General features: G+C 36.8%; 2 protein-coding genes across 4 annotated transcripts in view; both read right to left on the reverse strand.

Annotated features, from left to right (window-relative positions):
• LOC108754033 (NAD kinase-like) overlaps window positions 1-1,194 on the reverse strand; it is a 29,134-nt gene extending 27,940 nt beyond the window's left edge. For both annotated transcript variants that reach the window (XM_018496053.1, XM_018496058.1), the window contains exon 1: window positions 943-1,194. In XM_018496053.1, the coding sequence (XP_018351555.1) occupies window positions 943-1,055 (113 nt within the window). In that variant the 5' untranslated portion in view covers window positions 1,056-1,194. The remainder of the gene's footprint in view (window positions 1-942) is intronic.
• An 8,928-nt stretch (window positions 1,195-10,122) lies between these two features.
• The window catches only part of LOC108754037, a 39,680-nt gene continuing 23,972 nt past the window's right edge, over window positions 10,123-25,830 (reverse strand). The window contains exons 2-3 of one of the 2 annotated variants that reach the window (XM_018496066.1): window positions 17,759-17,961; window positions 10,123-14,195 (exon numbers count right to left, since the gene is read on the reverse strand). In XM_018496066.1, the coding sequence (XP_018351568.1) occupies window positions 12,648-14,195; window positions 17,759-17,961 (1,751 nt within the window). In that variant the 3' untranslated portion in view covers window positions 10,123-12,647. Of the gene's footprint in view, window positions 14,196-16,846; window positions 16,873-17,758; window positions 17,962-25,830 lie in introns of those variants that run through there. The other variant, XM_018496067.1, reaches the window with a different exon arrangement.

Raw genomic sequence — 25,830 nt, forward strand, 5'->3', positions numbered from 1 at the left:
TAAAGAAGTCTGAACATTTTTCTAAAAAATAATAAAATTGACAGAATTTTTGAAAATTTTGTAAATTAAATTCTGAAAAATTATATAAAAAATTCTAAGAAATTCTAAGAAAAAATTTTCACCAAAATATTTTATTGTGAATTTCTATTGTTTACGTTGAATAAAAAAACCAATCAGCATGAATGGCTTTAAAAGAGAAACGTATTGTTAAACTATGTGGGAAGGTCCGTTTATAGCCTTGACACGGATCTCCTTTTATATATTTTTTCGAGCGTATCGAATGCTCGTGAGATATTGATGTATACCCAATTGTAAGCGAAATATTTATTTTCCAATGAAATATGATCAAAGTTATACAAAATATCGTGTCTATATAAGGATATTTAAAAAGAAAAATTATAATAATAGTAGGTATTTAGATATTGAATTCGGATTAATTGTTTTACTAACAAAATGAGTTTCATTAACTCATTTACAAACTTATTATATCGCTTATGGTCAGCAATTAACTTAATGCACGTTAAACAAGAATCGGATACGCGTCCTTGACTTTTAATCTAAATAGAGCTATGAGTTTTACGTCTCATTTATTATATTAGCCTACCTCACTCTCTGAACATTCCATAATTAACTGACATAGAAATTTAAGATTTTGCACGATGTATTTCCTCAGATTTCAAATAAACAGAAGCTTGTGGCGTTGTAGAAAACCGCGGCATGAATTATTCACGATTCAAAAGACCATTGATTAACGTAGATTTATGTCAGTGCTGTCAATATCTTTTTAAAACTGTGCAGCTAATAGTCACTGAATAATCTTCTTGGAAACAAATTACATTTGTAAAAATAATTATACTCAAATTTACATAAATACAAATCACTTAAAATACACACTCGATTGAAACTCGAGTGGTATCCGACAGAGGTCAAGGGTGATCTTACCTGAAGGTTTGCTGTTTGTCGTGCATCTTAGATACAGCGGTCTTTTCTGTTGTGTTCTCGCTCAGTTCCACATCCGCGATCGCCCTCGCTAGCTGAAGATTCTTCTCGTCCATTTTTCTTTTGCCTGCTAATCACAAATTGGCGAAAATAGCGGCGAAAATTGTGTAACTCCTCGATGACGCCTACGATCGTGAACTACACCGAGAGATGTCTCGTAGCGTACTGAAAGGGCTCTCTGTCGCCGACAGAGTTAACCTGAGCGCCTCCACCATTTGAACATATGTCGGTTCGACACTACCTAACTTCATTATCGTTCCACGTGTATCCATTGTTTTTATCATTATTTTCTCTCTGTGATCACGATTTTCGATTATTATTATATAAATAATCCTCAGATGACAGAACTGGTCTCTATAATAGACGGATTGCGGCTTTAGTGTATTATTGGAGCTGTAGGCTTTTTGAATGGTCTCCGTGGTTCCCGCTCGTCTACAAACACATTGACAGTGTGTGCAGGAGCGTTCAATGGAGTTGTGACGTCATGTTGCGGTCAATAACAGAGCGTGGACGCGGTTTTTTAAATATGTATATTTACATTTCCTGTAAGACTGATAACATTGCTTGATGATTAATTTCTGCAACTTCAATGTGTGCTTATTGAAGAAATAATATTTGTTATTTTGTTTTACGATTATTTTGTTTTACGATTATTGCATTTATACAGTGCATTATATTTATTTATATTTTTAGTGTACATTGTCTCTTCTTTTTATGTAAATAAAAGAAATTTATTTAATCAAAACTGTTCAGAAGATAAGAATAATAGCGGTAGCTAAATATGTCGAAATAGTAGTTACAGATGGCACGACGTGCTTCTAGAATTTGTTCTTGAACAATTCTTGAGATGTGTCAAATGCAGCACACCAGATGTCGTGGATACTCAAGTTGGGAGACTTCAATTTCAAACGCGGGCAAAGTCGATTTAGGCTGTGTTCCAAAATTCACTCAGTGCTGAAAATATGTATAGTATACATGACGTAAACTGTAGATTTTTAGCGCTGGTAGTGAATTTTGGAATACAGCCCTAGTTTTGCTTTTACGTACAAAACCGTATTTATCGTATTCGTGCGTTGTACAATCAAATATTTACTGTGGCAACTATAAAGATGACGATTATATTATACAAGTTCTATGTGTAGAATTAATTATATATATAATTGTATAAATAAATGTGAATAGTTGAATAAATTATTTTACAATTGCAACAACTATAAAATGATTTTTAATTCTACATGTAAAACTTGTGTAGTTGCTATCATTGTTTTTTTTTTTTTCTGAATGCAAAGCACCAAAAATAATCTTGTTAAAATTGTCGAGTGTGATCAGTATCATTAAAATTAATTATGCAGACTTTTCCATGACTCAATTGAAGAAACGTCAAAATTTCTTTCAGTTATAACAATCGCACCTGTTTTAAAACACTTGCTTGAGAAATTTGTTTAAGTTAGGCTATAAAATTAAAAGAATGAAAAAAAAAAGACTCAACTATAAATTGTTTTCTTAATCAAATACTTGTTACGATTGAATCACCATGCATTTCTTCGCAGCGGTCTAGTTTACAATTAGATAGACTCGATCGATTGACGACTCGATCGAGTGCCGCAATACTCACTCCGCGTCTGCTTAAGAAGTTGAACAGTTTACCAGTGGCTATCAAGGCCACTCGATATTACTCGTATTTCTTGTGAACTGCTAAGTCATACGGAATAACCCACGCATAAGCTCTATACTTCAACGAGAAATTTATGATCTATTATGATCGTCGATCGACAATTTCTTTCTTAATTAATTGTTGACCTTTACCAATCAAACGTTACTCAATCACGTTGATTGTTCGCATAGATCTTTTCTCATAAGATTCCCCTTATGTCACATCTCGCATCCGAAACGGTTTCTTATCATGGTAATAATGTGCAGATCGTTCTGCTCGTTACGTACGAAACCGTTTTAAGATTACAGTGTCCTCTCTATAACCGTCATCTGTGAGAGATGTTCTATTATAACTACCATGAAATATTCTTTACTTTAATATGGATCACATTTTTAAAAAAGATAAGTATGTCCCAGTCCGTTAAAACGAGCAACATTTATTTTAATATCATTATGCTTTCAATTTATCATATAATTATATTTTATGTAAAATAATTTATATAATCGCTATGTTCGCAATCTGTTGTCATACTCTTTTATACTCTATTCTCTATTATAACTAGATCCTTAAAATATTAATTTTTGTTTCAACGTGGACCATGTTTTAAGAAGAGATGTATGTATTTTCCAATTCATTAAAACAAGCAACATTTATTTTAACATATTTATATTATTAATCCTCCGATTTAATAGAATGAATTATTATTTAATTATTCATTACATTTTATTAAAATAATTTATATAATCGCTTCGTTTGCCAAAATAAAAGGTCTTCCAGCTCTGCTCAATTCTTGTATTCGATAAAGACATATTATTCATGATCTTTGACCGCGTCATCGTCATCGCGATTGATCTCTTAGACAAAGAGAATCGAAACCGACAGATTATTGTTCACGAATATATTGCCGACATTTTAATGTTCACCTGGCAATCGCGCTGCGGCATTGATGTTACTCTTAACGAACTTGAAACTGCAATGACTCGCGTTGACCTTTCATTATGTGCGCGAGTTCGCGACCGACGTATTCTTTCAATCCTTTGCAAAACCTTTCGTTTCCTTGTCGATAGTGATCTCGCCTTTCGTTTCTTCGCGCGCACTAAGCCAGCCCGCGCGCCGTCAGCGGTAAGTCGAGTCAAACTCGTCAAATTACAAAGCATGATACGCAATCATCTCTCTCTCTCTATATATATATATACGCGATAAACTAATATTGTGTACGATCGCGTTCAAAAAAACGCATTGAAATTAATGAGCTACATGTCATTGTTGCGACGCGCATTAAATCTGCTCCAAATAAGCGACGGCGACGCAATATGCTGGAAATGAATTACGATGTAGCGCAGGTGCGTGTGTGTTTTCTGAGCATGCTATGTATTACGTACAGATTCCAACTCACGTAACTGTGCGGCACATATGGATTATAATAAATACGTTACATTAAAGTTGCATCAGGTGTATAGTCTCTGCAAAAAGTGACTGGAATTGAAAATTTATACACTTTCCATATAAAAATAAATGCTATATGCGTAAAACAGTTTATTAAAATTTTATTGAACTGACAATATTTGTATTTAGCAATACAATTTTACAATTTAAAGGAAAATTTTCTTATTTTGTCTTAATTACATCCCAATAGAGACAAACAATTGTATTTTTTATTTCAGAGAAAGTATCAAGTAAGAACTAGGTTTTTTTTTTACTGTAAATAACGTATTTTCGACTAAATTACATAAAATTCATGAAAAAATATATAATTATTTTAACGTAATTATTTGAACGACAGATATTTTATATTTAAAAGCTAAATAAGTGATATTATTACATGTAACGCTTTAAAAATAATAGGCACTATTTGTTGCATATTTGTCACATTTGTTATTATCACATCTCAGTCCTATTGCTCGTGGCCGAGCGTGGTGACTTTTCTCATATGCCTGTGGTACGCACGCTGATTGTACACAGTCATATGGGACTTACTGTTTAACGTCGATTCCAATGATTTTTGTTAGAGAAGTTCTCTTGGCAAAGATACTCTCTCGGTGATTTGCCATTGCCTGCCGAGAGGAGCTACATCAGTGTTCGAAAAATTTTTCGGTTCTGCCTAGGATCGAAACTCGCGATCTTTGGCATAGCAGTCTCGTGCACTGCTGCTACGCTACTCTCGCAGTCTCGAATATTGGTTATAATTGCATCCTATATTTTTATTATTTTGAGACAACATCTGAATATAATATTAATTCAAGAATAATTAGAGATTCAATGAATGTCTCACTATTTAAATTTAGAATATATATATAATTACAATCACAGTATAAATTACAATAATAATAATTTATTAATCATTTATATTTTAACTTTTGTAAGTATTTTTTACACAGCAATCTTATAGATAAGTGCAAAAACTCTGGAACAATAGCGTCGAAAATGCTAAAAAAATATCCAAATAAAAAACTGTCAAAGCCGAAGGAAAAAAAATTGTTATATCCTGAGTTTTTTATCCTAAAATTTTACGTCGTTACATCTCTACATCTCAGAAAACAAGCTGGTGTCTTTTATCATCATTTTGACATTAGAATGACGTTAAGGACGTCATTCTAATTAATCATTTTATTATGTTGTCAAATTGATGGCAAGTAATGTCAACTTGATTATTGGAGCTGTCAAAATTTGACCTTCTTTTTGCAACACGAATCTATGTGATCTGAAATGATTGAAAATTATGTAATTTTTCTGTCATATTATATTTTGTTAATTTCATATTGCTTTTTTATTTAGTATGATTCGATTCCTATAATATTATCAAGTACAAAAACACTTACTTTTCATTGTTTATAATGCAATATGAAGAATAATGTCTTTTTTCATAAAAAAAAAGGAAAGAATTATTTTTAAATTGCTATATCTTAAAAACAAAAAATTCTACCAAAATGAAACAAAATGTATTTTAAAGTTAGTATTTTTATATTAAGAAAATTTAGAAAAACCTACTGGCAAAATTACATCATAAAAAATCACAAAATCGATAATTTTGCTCTCTTTGACGCCATTTTTCTTTAAAATGTTACGTGATAGTTAATTTTAAAATCCAACGATGTTCAGCAGATATAAAAATATATCAGAAATGACTATTAATATTCATGTTGATCAATTGTGTCAGACATTGTTATTTTTTGTGATACATATAAAACATATTTACTTTTTATTGAAATAATTTTGTTCCAGGTTCTAAATCGCCGTCAAACATTTTATATCACCTTCAAATATAGTATAGAAAAATCTGTAATTTTTTTCATAATTTTTTTATTTTATTAAAGCATATGTATAATATATCTTTAAATAAACAGCATCGATCTCACTTTGGATAAGTCGTTTTCTGTGATAATATCTGGACACTATCGCCATCTTTCTCGACTGTTGATTTCTATAATGTATTGACTTATTAAAAATCGTGGACTTTTTCTCGGTCATAGATGTGAACAGAGAAAGATTTAAAACATGTATCTACATTTCTCTTTCGCCATTATGGGAAGTTAAAAACTTGAAATTTATCTCTCAAACAGGTTTCCCTATAATATAATTGGAACGACAGTTTCAATGAATTTTGATGAGAAACATTTATACGGAAGAAAAAAAGAGTTCGCATATATCTTAATTTAAAAATAACTTCGGTTATAACGGGTGAAAGTCTGCGATGTCTCTTCTTCGATGTGTAGCGGAATCGAAAGAGATATATATCCGATACCTTTTATTCCGGGGATTGGAAATCGATTGGCTGAAAAAAAAGAAGAACGAAATCCTTTGCTCTTATTTTGGAAAATGTGGAGACATCACGCGCTCACTGAAAGCGAATCGTTGATCCGCAACGTGATCTCGACGATTCTAATCTTGCAAAAATCGCAAGTGGATCACCGCAGAACTCTCCATCGGCTTTCCTCGTAAATTGATAGCTACCACTTTTACGTAAACATGCGGAACGAAAATCATATGCGTGCACGTACAGTAAGTGGGCGTTGATATAAACGCGCGAGCGACTTCGTACGTAAATAACCAAATGAATAAACATTGGAATAAAGTATACCGATCGCCGTTATGTAAACGTGAATCTTAAATACACATGCCACTATCGCAAATTTTGCAAGGAACGCTGTTCACAGACTGAGACCGGAAATTGTTACTTCCGTTCCAATAGAAAATATAAACGATCTTTGATGAAAAGAATAGAAGAATGCGTATATCTTTATTAAAGATAAATGATAAAAATTCAGAAATTTTGAATGTAAATCCAGTGTAAATTAACTTTTACCCCGGCCCTGACAGTTTTTTACTCGGAATTGTATTTTTTTTAGAGACTTGACATATTATTGTTCCAGAATTCTGTTTTTAAACAATCTAAACAATTAAAGTGTTTCTCTTGTCAATGTCTGACAAGAGAAGGGACACAATAAGTGTCCTCTTTTTATAAAGCAATATTAAAAGCATCAAAATCATAGGAAGATAAGCTAGTAGGAGGATAAACCTATGTTCCTTTCCTTGTAAGTAGGCCATGAATACACTTAAATTGATATTTATAGTTTCGTTCTTATTTCCATTCTTATTTCAAGAATCTTAAATCTTATTTCATTGTTTTAAGATATTAATACAGTTCTGTGATACAGTTGGTTTACGACATTTTAAGGCTGTACTTAAGACGGTCTTAAATATAAGAACCGACTATCCTTAGATCTAGTTTCGAAAAAAAACTACATAAATGCAGATATTTCTGCCTCGATATTTAAAATTATAAAAATAAATTAAATAATACAGAAATTAATAACATAGGTATACTTTCTAAATTCTTCGAAGTAGAACTTCACCCTAAAGACTGAAAATTAAATCAGTTTTGGAGAAAGTGGCTCAATTTTTAATTTTTAATATTTAAAAGTTTAAGAGTATAACAATTTTGTATCATTTTTTAAAATTTTGATGACAATTTTTTACCATAACTAGTTTTTTTTACGCGATTTTCTGTTTCGAAGTTAAAAGAACGTTTATATATATATATATAATGTTTATAAAAACTTTATTAAAAATGCTCTTCTCTTTTTTATTCCGTCGGCAAGTTTCCGTTTTCTTGCAAAATGCAAACGGGTAAGAAAAATATTTTCCCGGGAAGTTGTGCAACAATCGCGACTCATGAATTTCTGACATTTCATCTGGAAAAAACATAGCTAACACTGCTCTCATTTATGAGAATATTGTAATATCATACGCAATCTCTACCTGTTTGATCTTGCGAAAACTGGATAATTAACGAATTTTCACAAATGAAGGCACGCTATGTGGAAAGGAAAGCGGCTGGAAACAATTGTGAAACACGTTACTAATAAAATTGAAACGTCAATCATAATGTTTACTCATTGCCAAAGCGTCAGAAATAATTTAAACGGCATAATTCGATCTCAAGAATTACGTCAACATTTATATAAAATATGCAAATCTATTCTCTTTATTTTTCGCGAAAATCAGCATCGGGATACGTCGCTAGAGAAAGGAGAGAAGGGAAACAATGATTTGCGTGGGTGAGCTTGGATGAAAAAGATATGAGCGTAAATAACCACAGGAAAAGAAACAGGCTAGGAATGCCGACGCGTTGGTCACTACGACCCCGCCAGCTTTCTAACAACAATCACTTTTATGTAACGGCCATTATTCGTCCCTTTTTATTACAACAAAGGTAAATACAAAGACGCGCAACTTTCGCCGCGTAATTGCGCCGCGGACGGTACGCGCGATTCGTACATTTGACAAATATTTCGTGGGGTAATAAAAATCAGAATATATCGACGAGTAGTTACATATGGGAGATAACCTTTCGGAATTATCCGACGAGGGACTAGAAGACCTCTTTGGCGACCAACCCTTCGTACCGGGTGGCACTGATAAATGACATCGTGTTTGATCGAATCTACTACAAAATATTATATGTTATCTATATGTGATAACGGAGTCATTTCAATCACCCTGTAGACGGTCGTCGACTGCTGGCAACTTTGCGATCGGGTCCTAACGGTATCCTGGAGTTCTTTGAGAAATATGAGAAAAATGTTTAAATATTAATTGAAAAAATTTAATTTGCTCCATATATGTCAGTATGTAACAATTCAAATGTGTAATGTAAGTTAATATGTAACAGCAGTATAATTAATTTTACTGTGAACTTATAAAATTTTTTCAATCAATATTTAAAGAAAAATTAATTAACAATGACAAGTGTAAACTTCATTACAAGAAGAACTCCAGAATATTTTTCAATGGGAATAATAATCTATACGCGAATAATAATTAATGAAGAATTATACGGTTACTCTCGATCGCTCTGTCTCGAAATGATTTTCCGCAATATTTTTATAATATATTCCTTATTTTCGGTTACATTACATTCACAATTCTATATACACAACGCAAGAAAGTCTGATTTTGTACACTATATAACGAGATATAAAAGTAAGTGGCTATCCTTTTCGAGCGCAAAACGTCTCGATGAAACCCAAAGAACACACAAAAGTCAACACAAAAAATCAAAAACATCAAAATGATTTTATTTTGATACTTAAAGTCAATTAACAGTCAAATTTGGTAACAAAAAAAATTGTCATTTTGATGTCAAAATACGTCATTTTGATTTTCTCTTGACTTGCGTGTCTTGGATAACTGTAAAAAATTATTTTACAAATATTGATTACAAACAATTTTGTAGAAAGAATCAATTTCGGCGACTCTATGTAATATATATATAATTATTATATGCATGCTAAGAATTATATATAATATAATTGTCAGGATGCACATAATAATTATTGTTCAACAAATTAGAGAGTTTATAATTTCTTCATTGTTCAATCGCTATTTAAATAAAATTTGATAAATAACAAGATTTTCTTTCGAGGAAAGTCTTTTTTGTCAAACAATTTTTTTACATCTTATATCTTCTCTCAAAGTAGTCAAACTCATTTTTTTTTATTTATTTTGTATGAAATTAGAACACATTTTTATTCTTTACATATTGTGTGTTATCAATTATGAAAAGAAACGAGAAAGTGAGAGGAGTACTGTACGAGCGGAAATGATCGTTTCGGTTCGAAATAAGCGGAAGTCGACTGTAGTCTGTACTCTGATTCTCGACGGAAATTCGAGAGATTTGACGAAGGGCGATCGCCACCCTAATGGCAAATATTACACATCAACACACTCAACAAAGACTATCAGGAGACACGATAGTATACCTCAGCGCTATACATAAATATATTTATATACATATAAATCATATAAATCGATAATAATTAGACATTTATTTACAATTCGCAACGAGGACATAACAAAAGTTAAACTATAGCCTAAGAAAAAGAAGACATAGAACCAACAATTTCAGGTACAGAATGAAATTAATCAATTATGTACAAATTTCACTTGTAATTATTGTAATTGGGGAAACGCTATAAACGTTCGCGATACTTACTATATTCATTTCTTTGGGTGCTCAAACGAATGAGCTGTTGCCCGATTAAAATCCCGACGATCGAATTCAGGCTAATCGAAAAATGAGCTCGGCGATCGATTCGCGGTACGTATAGTTTGTATACATACAGGTGTTCGACGTTGCGGCAATCGCTCGCGGTGAACGTAAATTACCGGTTTCTCCAATTCCCCCTCTCCCTTCCGCTCTCTCTCTCTCTCTCTCTCTCTCTCTCTCTCTCTCTTTCTCTATTTATCTGTCTCTCTTTCTTTTTCCGTCATTCCCCTCATATCATGATCGGCCACGCTTGATCTCGCTGATACGCATAACTGCACGCAAAAAGTTATATGCTGATGCTATATTTTTGAATGCAAACGAATTGTCTATGATCCGAGGTGATATTCGTGTAACAAATAAAGATGAAATCTAAGGTCTGCCCTTTTTCAAAAAATGTTTTGAATTGGTATACGCGTGTGACAAAGAATAGAATTTTATGATCATCATAAAAGTTTCTCACCTCTAAATCAGAGGTCTGTTCTCGTTTGAAGAATGTTCTGAGCTGGTGTAAACTGATCCATCAGAAGATCATCGAAAAACCATTATTATTATTGCACCAGCGTTACATTATTATTAGTTCAGAATATTCTTCAAAAAGGAAAATAGATTTCTAATTCTGAGATAAGAAATTTCTATGACAATTATATTCTTTATTTTCACTTTCGTAAGACACGCAGTATAAGTATCGGTCTCTCCTGTTTCCTTTACTTTGATGGCCGATCGCGACAACCAGCAATTTGAGAGAATCAAGCACGGTTCGGGGCCTCGAGAGCGTGAAAAAGAGCCTGCGCGCGCGGCGACTTTCTCTCGGCGCAAGTGCGACAATCGTCGCCCGCGACGCAATCAACAAAGTTTGATTCTAATCTAAAGTGTTTGATAAACAATTAAATCGAGTTAGCTTCGCGTATCCGAAACCATGAGGATCATCAAGGAACTGATTGTTATCAAACAAGAGAAATTATAGGCTCTGACGAAATAAATCAATAAATCGTAAATGCCTTTAAGAGCGCAGGATATCGGTGTATATAAATAATTTATTCTATCCAACAATTGATAAAAGTATATCGATTCACGATTCGGGTCCCTCTTGAGGACACTTGAATTAGGCGAATATCTAAAATTAATTACTGTTATCAGTAAGGGTCCAGGTAGAACATAAAATCGTAATAAGATCAAGATGACATCGGGTACAGGATTATCCGACAGAAGTTATACGAAGTCGGAATGTAACTTCGGAACGCACTCATGAATTCAACATTAACTTGTCACTAACTTTGACGTGTGTCATCTTGATATGTGGGCAATTTAATGTGCGATATGGAGCGATACAACATCAAACTACGCGAAAAAATTATCCAAACATTTTATGAAAATTCGCGGAATGTGATCAAAATCACATTTCGAAAACTTTGTAATTTAATTATTTTGGCTAGCACAATCGCCCAACAGAGCATATCATCATCGCAGTATAGTGAAGAAATTCGAGGAAACTGGATCGGTATAAGATATACAAAAATAAAAACAATATGTGAACATCCAGTCCATCGCCGAGATTGAATCGCCAGTGATGACATAAAAAATTTCACCGAGAGTATCAGAGTGCAAAAAGAAGTGGTCATTTGGCTATCCTGTTCAAATAATTTTGTCACCGTCTACTGAAGATATTTTGTCGAATGAAAAAGGATTCTGCCAAAAATTGTGTTCTTTTTAACAAAAAACATTGTATAACTTTTGTTGGATCCTGTAGAAGTTATTTTAGGAAAAATCATAATAATGTCATTCGATACATTTTTGATTTAGTAATGAATTCTTGACATCGCTCTCTTTTTTTCTCTCTCTCTTTCTCTTATGATTTTTCTTAAAATAAAATCCTTGATGTTTTGATCTTATTACGATTTTGTGTTCTATTTGAGAGGAACTCTCGCAAACTTTGATCTTTTTAATTAATATTTACATTGATTTATCAGTCACGCGATAGAAACGGAAATCAGTTATGATTTTTGGGTTTTTATGTATCGCAGTTTGTTCGATTGGAAAATATTTTCTAACTTTACACTGGCTACAAAAACCGGCATGATTTATGAAAATTTATGCTGAGAGGAAGATATAAGAATAATGAAAATAATTGAATAATTACTCCGCCCTTTTGAGTTCGCTACTTCATTTTCAATAAGGCGTGAATTTGAGGATATATTAATTCTTAACTCTCTAATAATGAGATGGGGTTGGATGCGACTTCTATTTTACAGCGCACATTTTACGTTGTTAACAGAAGAACAGATTTTATATTATATTATTTAACTTCTTTTACACATTTTGTATATTATATTAATAAAATCAACAAAATAGCATCATGTCCAACTCTATTTTCCTTTATACTGAAAATCCATCTTATTAGAGGATTAAGCTCTAAAATGTCCTAGAAGAACGATTCACTAGTTGCGTTCACTTTAGATAATGTTTCTTTCTCACGGAAGTGCTGATGCATGGTGCCTCGTGTTTCGAACTCGGGTCTTTCCATGTGTTTTTCGCGGGTGGATCGCTAAATCTCGTTTTCGCAAGATTCATCGCTTTCTGACTCGAAGCGTCCTGCTCTAGATCGCCTTCAAAAAATCGACACATCTCTCTCACGGGTAGAGCCCTGGCGCCTCGGTTGAGATCGTGAAGAGACCGGGCGCGTTGCTTGCCCTTGGGACTAGGCTTGCAAGATGTTCGGCCAAGATCTTCCGTGCTTCTGGCCAGGCGACCGCCTAATCTCGAAAGGGATTCAAATAAAGTCAGCTTCTCCCGCACCGGCACGTATTTGTCTACCCTCTGACATCGCTCTAGAAGTTTGGCAACGTCCTCTTCGCAAGGTGGTACCGTTAAGGCTGACGGAGAATTGATCGGGGATGCAATTGCCGGGCAATCCGTGGACTTTTGGCAAGGCTGCGACAACTGACGGGGAATGGGAATTCTGGAAGACAGGAGAGCCAGCCGCTCTTTCCGCTCCCGAAGAGTTTCCACGTTGGCGATGGTGATACCGGTCGTCAATTGCTGAATCTGCGATAGCTGCGCCTTATCACGAATAATTCTCCTCTCTCTGGCTCTACTTCTCCTCTCGTTGATGTCCGGCCTGAGTATTCCAGGACTGTTGTTCCCACTTCTAGAACTGTTATTGTTCCGTTTGTCGTCCTCGTTTCGATAATTTTCCTCAGTAAACCTCACTGTGGAGGTCTCGTTCGGTTTGAGCGGAGGTAGTCGATCGACGATCGAATTCTCGTTTCGCTTTCGTACGTCGGTCGACGTAAGAAGCTCTGTTTTAGGCGAACGGGTCGGATGAGCATCATCGTTATCGTTGACAGAACAAATCCTACTCCTAGTTCTACCGTAGATCTTCGGCAAGTTGTTGTTGTTTTCCTCGGCTCTTGCTTTCCGCCTCGCGTCCTCTTCAAGGACTCGTCGACTTCTCGCTTCGTTTTCGCGTCTGCGCGCCTCTTTGTACCTCTGTATCCTCTGTTCCCTCGTTTCTGGTTCCGGTAAGGGGACGCTGCGGGAGTCCACTGTATCGCTCGACCGGCATACGCCACCCCAAGGGAGACTGTCGTCGCTACCCTCGCTGCTTTCGCTGCAACCCCACGCTCTGCTGACCGGTTGGTCCTTGTTGCTTATCACAGTGGGTATGCTTCGAAATTCTCCCAACAGGTCTTCGTCGCTCGAGTTACTACTGGACCAACCGCGTAATTCACTCCTCGCCCTTCTCCTGGAATCGTCGAGGATCGTCGTTGTGCACAACGTCTTCTCCGTCGGTGAATCGCTCGGCCAGCAACGTAATTCACTGCGAGATCGCCTTCTCGTCTCCGTCGGACTGTCCGGCAACGGAACCGGACCTCTCGGACAAATGGTCAATATCTCCAGGAAGTTCAAGCATCGTTGAGCGCGAAACGGCGTTTGCCGGACCAATTCGGCCGCAATCGCTCTGACCCAAGACCAATAGATTGGTTCCGTGTCAGCCTGAAAAAAATAAATGATTGACATGCTCTATTTAAGCAGTTGTATAATTCAACATTTGAAATAATTAATAAGATGGTATTTTTTGAAACATTGAAAATTAGTCAAGTATAAGTAAAGAAGAGTGAGAAACTAAATATACGATCAAGGTTAAATTTGGCGCATAATAATATTTATAAATATGTACATTTTAAATTCATCTTTCATCGATTATTATCAAGCTTAACAATCAATTTAATTATGATGTAAGTATCCTGTTCTTCTTAGCTAAACTTCTTGCCTGGTTTAGCTTTCTCCTTTTCCTTTTCACATTGAAAATAAAGAAAAAAAAATGAACTGTGTGTGATTGCGAGAAGTTCAGCTAAAAAGAATAAATCTATCTTATTATTTCAGTTTTAATTTACAATTGATTTTCAAATCTGACTAATCTGACTAATAATAATTTAGTTTAAATAAATAATGGGCCCATTTCCACCACAATGTAGATTAACTTTAATCTCGGTTCAACTTATTCTTCATCTTTTTCTAATCTTCAGAACTAGAAAAAGACAAAGAGTAAGTTAAACCGAGATGAAAGTTAATCTACATTGTGGTGGAAACAGACATTAAAATTGTATATAAAATTTATATGTAAATAATATTAAGCGAGATTTATAAGTCTTCATCATACTTGATCCTTCTTTAGTTATTTGATTTATTATTCATATAGTGATAAATCTCTGTCAGTTTAGCTTATCAACGAAAATTAAAATAAAATTGAATCATTTTAAATTATGTAGAAAATACAGTGTTCGATTTTTAAAAATGAACGCTTTTTAAATACGCTTTTTAAAAATAAATGTTCTAATTTTCTTAAAGTATTTTAATATTATAAATCATTTAGCACTATTGCTTATGTCATACAATCATGATGCACAAAAAGATATATACGAAACTTTTTTTAAAGAAAGCCTTGGCTTTTGAGAAAGTTATACGGCAATTAAAATAAATATGTCAAGACAATTAAAAATTAAATTGACTGGTAATTCCGATAACAAAGTTCTTATACGAGCAGGTAAAGTGGTTTAACATTACAGGCGAGAATGTAGGACCAGCAAAACGTTGCCGATAGTTATGTACATACATTCGGATTTCATATTCTCATACGATAGGTATCTGGATGCTGCGTGGAGTAGTCGAACGAGTCTGTCTACCCGCAGGATCGACCGTGACACACGATTTCGCTGGCCGGCGCGGCGATTCGAAAGTCGCCGGTTCGCTCGAGTGCACGAACGACGGACTCCGACAACGTGGAATTTGCTCGTTAACCACCGGCGGCGTGTCGATCATTACCATCCTCGACGGGAACAAATCTCTCTGTCGCCTTGCCTGCCGAGGCCGGCCTTCGGGTACGTCGAGCGGCGCGTTCGACGACACTGGCCGATATCAAGCCTGTCTGGAAAAAAGCTCGCCGACAGGTTTGCCCGTTCGTTGTCTATTTCGAGGACAACATGGAGGAAAACCCGCTTTCGATCGAAAACCATGACGCAGCATCGACGCTATGAACAAGCGACAAGAGAAACACACCGCGGCAAAATGGCACGAAAGCTCGGCCGTGTACTTGTATTCCTAGGCAACGATGCTCATCGATCCGCAATTCTAATCGCGGCACACGATCATCAATGGGCGCTCGCGTAGTCACTGCAATTGCCTCAATTAGCATCATTAAATCGACTCAGCGTGAAAACACCGGAACGGTCCTATCACAATGTCGGAGGATTGACGTCCGACTGACTGACTGGTCGTGCGCTGGCAAGATAGCCGTCCTTGGAACGAGCCCAAGGAGATGAGGAACTTCTCCTCCAGATACGAGAGCGCGCGATGGTGGGATTCCTTGACAATGGCGGGTCATGGGAGAACGGTGCAATAATCTCCCACGCATTTATCGTAGCGAGCGAATCGGCAAACTGGGTGTGTTGACCTTGCCTACTGGCCTTATTAAGATCTCGCGATTCGACGGGCGGGCGGTCTGTGTTACATCACAGAGCCGTCGTTCCTCCTCCGCCACCTGGACATCCGCGGCCTTGGCAAGGATACACCTCATACGTGCCGCATTTAAGCTGGCGTTTCGAACGCATTATCCACCCACAATCACGTGGCAAAGCGCACTTCTTCGTTGAAGGTCGGTTGAGCGAGCGCGCGTCTCATCGGCTCATCAGATAGATCGTCGAAGAGGGCTTCTAATTGGATTGTTTCGCGAATAGAAAAAAAAAGCGAAGTGAAAATCGGACGCTACGCCAGGGCGTAAGAACGTAAAACGAGTCTCGAGGAGACTCTCCGCGCGATATGAAAGCGGTCGGAGATCGACGACGGCTTCTATGCAAAAAGGAGAAATCCAGCGTGTGGATTTGAATTTTGGGTGATTTGAATTCTAGAGATCGGAGCTGTCGCGGTGGATTCGCACGGTCCCGCTTGCTTGCTCGCTCGCTCGCTCGCTTGCTCACAGGAATTGTATAACGCGTTAGAAATCGAATGGCGACGCTGGCGGGTCCGTAATTAGAAGTTGCAGCGTTCAGCGAAACGGGAGCCCGCGTGGCTCGCCCGGCGCACGTGAAAGTGTTTACGGCTGAGGAAACGGATCGTGCCGGAGATAAAGGCCATTTACATGCAATTACATTGCGTGGTGGCGGCATATTATTCCTTCCCTGGCCCTCTCCCGCCCCCCTCCCCCCTGTCTTCGTCCGCGCTTCTGTCGTGCCTTTACACTGGTCGTCGCCGACCGGCGTGGAACGCGAGAACGGCCGATTCTGTCTTGTGGAACCATGCCAAATCGCGAACGCTTTCGGCTCTCACGAAAGCCTCTCTAGCTTGAAATAGCGCCGTTGCGCTGGTCAGGGATCAAGAGTAATCGGGAAAATTCCTTTCCAATTGACTACAAATCGATTTCTCTTACGAAATCTTATGATTCGTGAAATCGGTAAATTGATGTTTGTCGATCTATAAAAGGTAGAGAGAGAAATTGCGAAAAAGCTTTAATTAGCAGCAATAATAATGATCCAAAAGAGCGATTCACTTTGTGAATCATTCAATGCTGGTTCGAAAGAAAGCTATCAAGTAGATTTATGTATTTTGGTACTTTGTACAAGATATTCTGTATCATTGTCCGATAAGCAATTGTACGCTGAGGTATATTTGTTTTGAAACCGATTATGATAATAGCTAGAATGCCGGCTGAAACGTGTATTGGAACTCGAACAATATCCGAGATATAGTCGCCTCAGAATCTATGGCTCTACTTTTATTAAACGCTCATTCGAAATCGTCGATTTCAATCGCCGCTTATAATGGAAAAAAATTTGTTCTTCGTCATTTACGATGTTTTAATCGTTCTGTATTTCACATTGTTTTAATATTTATGACGCTCCGTTATTGAGATATTCAGAAATTGTGGATTATGGATAATGAATAATAACATTCCTATCGTTAATATTTTCTTTTTCCAAAAATTGTGGAATTGGCAAATTGATATCAATATAAAAGATAGAAAAAAAATTACGAAAAAAGCTTTAATTAGCGATGATAATTACCCAAAAGGTGGCGAGCGAACGACTCTCTGCATCGCTCAAGGTAAAACCGAGAGCAAATGTGTGAGGTTGACAGAGGCTCGGTGGTGCCTGACGAAGATTTAATGCTCGCAATGGTAACCTCATCGGAGTACCTTCGACCCATAGCCAGCCCATCCTGATGGAAACTGTTCTTCTCTCACCCAGATCTTCCACGTACAGCTCGCCTGAAATCAAGCAAATTGCAAAAACGCACGTAAGGACCAATTCGCTGTTCAGTAACAATTGAATCAATTAATTCGAGTGATAGTGATTAAGTCTCGATGCCGTTTAAAAATTCTCCGACGATGAACTTTCAGTTTCATCGCACTTTCAATAGCGCACGCCATAAATGGCAGTGACGCTATTAATATTCGAGCCGCGGTTTTAATATTAAGTCAAAGAAGAATCGACGATTCACGCGTTTATATCGCGAATGCTCATAATGAGCGACGGAAGAAATTTCGCATTACGAACAATCGGTTATAATTGCATTACAATATGATTTTTCAGAAATATCTACGAAGAGACCGGTTTCGATGAAGTATCTAAAAATTTAACCAGATACAGATCTGAAAGAAATTTTGTTCAACTATTCAAATAATTATGTAAGACACTCAAGTTGCTTGCTAGAATATTAAACATCTCAGTATTGCTTAACATGTTTGAATTTCTTATAAGTATTTTGATGGTCCAACAATACTATTTTCTGATCAATATCGATCGAAATTTTTAGATACGCCAACAAGACCGTTCTTTCTGTGGAAAAGTTTAACTAGAATCTAGGACAAGCGTGATGAACAATATATTGTAAAGTTTTGACATTCTGAAAACTTTTTACAATATTGCACATCGTGCTTGAGTGTTCTACATTCTAACAGCCAGATCGAGCATGCTATACATAATTATTTTAATAAGCCAACAAAAATTATTTTCAGTTCCGTAGCTAATTAAATCTTTATACATATTTCAACAAAACCATTCCTTTTTTATGGTATAAGCACAGAAGAAATAAAAGCCGCCGTACTTTATTGACGACAATCGCGTTTATCGATCTTACAAATATTTTCTTTAAATAATATTATTTAAAATACCATCGAAAGATTTCAATCGGGCGAAAATGCTTGGAATTTTTTTTGATTAATCGTAATAAACAGCAACCAAAATCACGCGGGGGCAAAATCGCATGTTCCGCGGTACGAAATCGATTCCTACAATTTCTCAGCTCGGGATTTCACATTGTCCCGAATTAGCCGATAGCTTTCGACGTAATCGAGGCTCCGCGTCATTTCGTGCCAAACCGACAGGTATTTCATTATCCGGTTCGGCGACTGCTCCATAAAAGGTGTACGTCACGGACGTTCGTTACGGTGATGATTTACGACATAAATTCATTTTCCACCTTAGTGTAAAAAAAAAAAAGAGAAAGGAAGGAATTTGCGGGGGAGGACGATGATAAGGGCAACGAATCGAGAGATTGACGTCATCCGTTTGAAAGACGTGGGCGATGAGCATGGCATTATTGGTACCCTATGATTACTTCTCGTTCGTCTTGATTCCGACTAAACGATTATTGACCGAAAGTCACGTTAAACACGCCTACGTTTCCCAACGTAGCGACTATTTTCGCTAGAGTCTGGGATGGAAATAGATCCTGCTGTGTGTGACGTCTTCCTGCGGTGCGGTGGCTGAATACTTGTCACCCTCATCTAATCTCACAACGTCTGCGAAACATTCTGAACCCGCCGCCAGCTGTCGTAATGACAGCAATTTGCAACCTTCATTCGCAAATGAAAACATTTTCCTGCTCTCGTCGGCAATATTAAATTGCGGAAAAATTGCTCTTTCAACAATCCATTTATTCTGCATAAAAAATTGTAATTTCTGAAATTAATGATTAATTAACTGCCGTTGAATTTCCCGATGGGTTTGATGGCGTCGAATAATCATACTAAGCATTACCATTAGGTATTTTCCAAAAATTATCATAACAATGTTTAAAGGACATTTATGAAAAAATTTAAAAAGAAATACGCATTATCGGAAAAATACGATCGATAAGATGCCTGGAATTCTTCTGGTCGATAGTATAAGTAATGGTGTAAGATTCTTTACCTGCATTTTTTTCTTCACGTGGATAAACGTCGTTGGACGTGACGACGAATAAAGTAACGACCTATGACACACCCCTTGACTGGAAATATTTCTTTTCGTCAGGACGAAAATAACTCGCCCAAACAATCTCGTCGATTAACCCTTTGTTCCCCATCGAATGTTAGGTAACCCCACTTCGTTTCGCTTTCTTGCGTTGTCACCATTATTACGACAGACAACAATGGAGAGTCTAATTCTAATTAGTCTCAAACAACTTGAGGAAAATTAGTCTCAACAATTACCATAGGTGCAAGAGGGTCGGACTCATTTGTCGTAATAGCGTCAAAATAATGCGCGCGTTCAGCTTAAAATTTGTGCAATATTTGTGCGACCTCGGTCATGATGTATGATAATCCATAAGCTAGCAGAATTTCGTAATGTTCTGCGTTCTGCATTGGACAGCTAGAAAACAGCGTTATTTATGAATCCCATATCTCTCGAGTACTGAAGAAAATCTCGCGGTACGTCATTGGGAAAGCGCCGCTGTTTTCTCGGAACAAAATTTGCATCAAGATTATAATTATTCCGTCAGTAAAATGATTTGATGATGTACGATAATGTCGCAATTGCTAGAATCTGTAGAGCGATGTACTTACCTAACTGACAGGGTTATTTTCTCATTTTCTGATTACATCAATAAACGCGAGGAATAGGCCGAAACGATTTTCAAATTAATTTCGTAATATTTCGTATCAATTATACGATATTATATATACGACATAGACCATTCCAACAATATTACAGCTGCATTGCAATGTTCCAGCAATATTGCATAAATATCTCTCTACTATTTCTCTACTATAAATTGCGAGAATTGTCTTCATAATTTTCGTAAAAGGAGTTTAGTATCGTGCAGTATAAAATCTTATAATAACACTGCAAACATTGCAGCAACGGTACTGTAAATCTGTACTACACAGGCAGATATTAAATCGTTTTTACAAAAATTATAAAAAAACGTGCGATTTATAATAAATAAACAGCTATATTATAAGATAAGAGATATTCATGCTACTGTTACAGATCATATATTATCTTCCATTACAATTTTTTTTATCAGTTTTTTTTTAGTTCCAATCGACTTTCACTTAGTCCGAGATTATCACTAAAAACTACGAAGCAAAGATGAACGGAGTCAAATTATATCTGATGTCGCGGATTGTATTGAATGTTACAAATGATGTGGTATTTTCTTTAACCGTGTAATGATTTTCACGCCAGTCATAGTGAGTCACCATAAATTCATGGTCATTCTATTTGTCTATGCCGACAAAGCTCTCTATGCGTGAGATTTTTCCACGAACGCGTTACGAGGTACTGACTCATCAGCAAACTCCTCTGCAAAGTAGACGCATCAATCTTTTTTAAAAAAGCAGCCAAGCGTATCGATTGCGCCAATAATTATTATCATTTGAAAATGTTAATTATTCTAATTGCGGAAGGGGTCAGTAAAGTTTCTACTAAAACTTGCACGGTGCTCTATGATCGAAAGGCGAGGTTTCGAAAGGCACATCGTTAATTCGACTCGAGAATTTGATAACACGCGAATGTTTGAAGAACACAATCAACAAACAACAGATATTTCATCAGTTTACAGTGTCGGAACATCTGTTTAGGATTCATCCCCATAGTCCTTTGGTTTTCTAGTCGAAAAAGTACATTCTTGGGAAGCTGTCGAGCCGAACGCTCTCTCGAAGAGCCGAAGACTCTCCGAAAGAAGATAGTCCGATGTCCGCTCTCACGGTCCATTAAGCTCCAGAAAGTGAGCGTGTCGCCTTCATACGTGTGAATGAGCCATAAATAAAGCGGTCGTTTCTAAACCCGCATCTTTGCTCTAAAAGCTTCTCGGACAAATGTATCGAGCTATTACTTAGGACATGCCGCGCGAAAGTCTTTTGCGTTAAATTTAAAGCCATCGCGCCGGTTTAATTTCTTCGCTAACGAGAGATATCGCTTCAACGGTTTCTCCTATATATTCATTTATTATCAATGCACTGTAAAATAGTAACAAGAGTTACGGTGTTTCTAACAAGTGACGTAAGGAAATATATATATATATATATATGGAAGTACACTTTATTGTACTTTATGGGAATATCTATGGCAAAACGCAACAAGTAGACGAAACTAATTTGGACCGCATTTCTCATACGAGAAATGCATGAGTTCTTATCTTGGTGTTATGAGCAGGAACAATGGAAAGTCGAGCGACACTCTGCCGTACAATTGTTGAAGAACAATGACGCGTCGTACTATATTGCAACTCTCTCTTTCCACAGAAAAGCAACGTGCCTGGGTAAACACTGAAGAAATATGCGACTACCTGTACGCATAACTTTCGCAGGTATATTAACCCTGGCACATTACTACAACCAAGCGTTTTGTTCCCGAAAAATATCGCACACGAAAATACTATAGTATAACTGCACAGAAAGAATTTACAGAAGATTTTACAGAAATATCTATAAATTTAGATAGATATTGAAAGATTTGAAAATAATTTAATTTTATTACACCATCAAAATAATTACATTTAGGAAATCTCAAGGAATCTCAAAAGTGTTGACATTCCAGCAACTAGTTTGAATGTCCTATATAGGAATACGAACGGGGCTTTTTCATCCATTTCTCACAATAATGTTTATGTTTCTGAACAGCACATGTTGATTATTTGCGCTGTGCTCTCAAGGAGCAATTATGATTATATAATGTAACTGTAAGCACCTCACTGAAAAGAGATATTGTTTGCTATTATGAATTTTTGTATTATTTTAAAGTTGAAACTGACGGAATGGCCCTTATTATTGAGCCAACGAAATTATTTCAGATCTGTACCTAGCTAAATTTTTAGATATCTAAGCAAAACTATTCTTTCCACTAAACGCAAATTAATTGTAATGTTACATTAATAATATAATCCATTTTCCATTCAATAATATAGATGTAATATAATGCATGTTGTACATAACAGTTACATTGTTGAGTAGGAAATTATAACATTGATGTAATGTTACTGTTTGTGTCCGATGAGATATGTATTTACGGATTTTCGTATACGATATACATAAAGGCTAAAAAAAGAGAAAACTTTTTTTGACTCTTATATCAATATTTTTTATTTTTCTAATTTTTTTCTAAATTTTAGCAGCTTTCTAAAATTATCAGATTACCATCATTATCGTATAATCGAGTAAGTTACCGTCACTTTCATCACTAGGCTCAGAAGAATAAAAAATTTATTTATTGTTACATATATATATTTCATCGATACTTTCAAAAGTCTAATTATTTAAATAAACTATAACTATATAAATGAAATAATAAAAAAATATTAGCTGCAATTGTTATGAAAAATTGTTACCAAATTTGATTATATTTTGATTATACGATGAAATAATAATAGCCTTTTTTGGCTAGATGTTAATTTATTAAATATACGCGTAGGCTTGTTTCCCACATTTTTTCTTGATACGTGAGTATCGCCAGTCACTATTGTCCCGAAAAAAGTTTCGGTTTGGTCGTCCTGAGAATACATAGGAGAGAATACAAGGGCGGAGGACGCCCATGCACAGTCGAGCGGTAGCAACTTTAATGCACCTCGCTGCACGTTCCATTCCGCCCCTTGCGGTTGGCCCACGTCGCGTAAAACTCAGGAAGCCGTTTGTTCCTTTAGACTCTAAGATAGAACGAGGAATGTCGGTTCCATCTACCGGGGGAACCTTTCGAATCATTAAATCCGCTGAATCAACCGATTAATCACCGGTTACGCTAATTTCTCAACAAAGAGCATAGCAAGGATAATGTACAAGTATATATACTGATAAAAACTACGACTGGCAAAAACTGCAAAGCCATTTCAGGACGCAGGAAAATCCCACAGTGATCCTGGGGTCACTGGTGGAAAGGCTTCGAGGGAAAATGCAAGGACCTAAGCCTCTCTGCCGCTTTCTTCCTTTTTGCCAGCTACTTTTTTCCGTTGCGCTCGGTCAACACGGGAGATCCTGTTCAACAGTTATTCATTTTTCACCTCATTCCTTCACGCTCCTCTGCCTCCTGTCAGTCCTGGCATGTCATCACGGCCAAACAGGACCCCGCCTTTTTTTTTTCTTCGCGGCCGGTTGCGTCGCGTCCTCGGAAGCACCATGAATTATTTATTCGCGAGATTCATTGGGAGGAACACCTTCGAATTCCGGTGAATGTCCCCGATTTTCCACGCAGCCTGGCCGCCCTTCGCCCTTTTACCCTTTCCTTGCGTGCGTTGCAAGGACGAAGATTAGAATTTCATGGCTGCTAGTGATGAGCGGAGAAAAAAAAAAAAACCCCCCGAAGGAAGTCGGCAGTGCGCTTTCTCCGTAAGTCCCGCATAATGAGATTTGCAACCGCATAAAGGAAGAAATATTGCGAAATCAGATTATGCGTCTGACGAGAGCGATCGCGTTTTCCACTAGGTTAAATAAGACACGGTATTTCTAGTAGGATTAAAATTTCACGTTTTAATATATATGCGCGTTATTTACCTTAAAATTTTATTTAAATAAAAATATCTTCGCAAACCGTTACAGTAAAACTACATTGTACAAAGAAAGATCAATTAATCTCTCTTAGTATTGTAGTTGCGATGAATTTTTCTGTCCTGCAATTACTTACTAATTTTATATCGTACATAATTTACAAATTTGTGGAGCGCAATTTGGAACTCACTTAACTCTAGCTTAACTAACTCCGTAAATAAATCGGGATTAAAACGCTCGCGACGGTAAACGTGTCAAGCACCCCTAGGACTATTTTCCAAGGCGGAAAGAAGCGCGTACGCGACGTGGCGCTAGGTGAAACGCGACGTGAAACGTGAAAGTGACTAATCCCGCAATGCGCAACCAGCGTCGCGACCGAGACAGAGCGAGCGCGGTGGACCAGGGCGGCTTGTCGCGCGGCTTCCGGTCTCTCGCGAGGGGACCAGGAAACGGGAGGCCGATGGCGATGGCGGGCGGCGCGGCGTGTCCACTGTCGTGCAAAGCGCGAGCCCGCTACCGGCGGCGTAGCCAGCGAATTACGGCGGAAAAACGGCCACCGTTACCATGCCGCTCCGTGCTACCGGAATTCGCATACGGCCTCGTGTAACTGTTGCGACGGTGCCGAGCATCGCCAGCAGAGTGTGGTATGTCAGTCAGTGAGCGGCCAGTGGCGTAGAACACTCGCTCGCCTTGCCAAATGCACCTGCCTTGCGAGTGCTTTCCAGTCGGATGGCTCGCCGCATGGCGACCCAGCAGAGTTTATCCTGTTACGATTGATTCATGGCGCCTCCGTGTGTAAATACTGCGTTTCCAGAATTCGCAATTGCACGCGAACGCACGTTTCTTTGCATAAGAGAGAATATACGGACAGAGTGAGTTTTTTTTTGCTGAAATATATGTAAACGTTTAATTAAATATAGATACTAAAAATAATTTTTTTCGATTATTAGTATATATTATGTATGTAGGACACTCAGACTGGGCTTTCTATAATAAAGTGTCAATTTTTTTCACAGAATTGATCTCTGCTTGAGTTTTCTACATAGTCATTTTGATGGACCAACAGAATCATTTTCAGATCCGTGCTAAGTATATATTTCAGCAAAATCATTCTTTCCATGTGAAGTACTTTCTAAAAATTTCATCAGATATATTGCACTTAAAAATAACTTTGTTGGATTATTAAAATAATTATGTAGGAGAGAGAGAGAGACATTCAAGCATGATGAGTAATATTGTAATAGTTTTAACAACATCAAACATACAAAATGTTCAATAAAATTCCTTTCAGATCTGTATCTAATTAAACTTTTAGATACTTTCGCAAATTATTCTTTCCATGTACAAATGTTCAGTTATAACAGAATGAGACTTAATTGTTTTATATATATA

Source organism: Trachymyrmex septentrionalis, unplaced genomic scaffold, assembly GCF_001594115.1.
Source record: "Trachymyrmex septentrionalis isolate Tsep2-gDNA-1 unplaced genomic scaffold, Tsep1.0 scaffold74, whole genome shotgun sequence".
In the NCBI taxonomy this organism is placed as follows: domain Eukaryota; kingdom Metazoa; phylum Arthropoda; class Insecta; order Hymenoptera; family Formicidae; genus Trachymyrmex; species Trachymyrmex septentrionalis.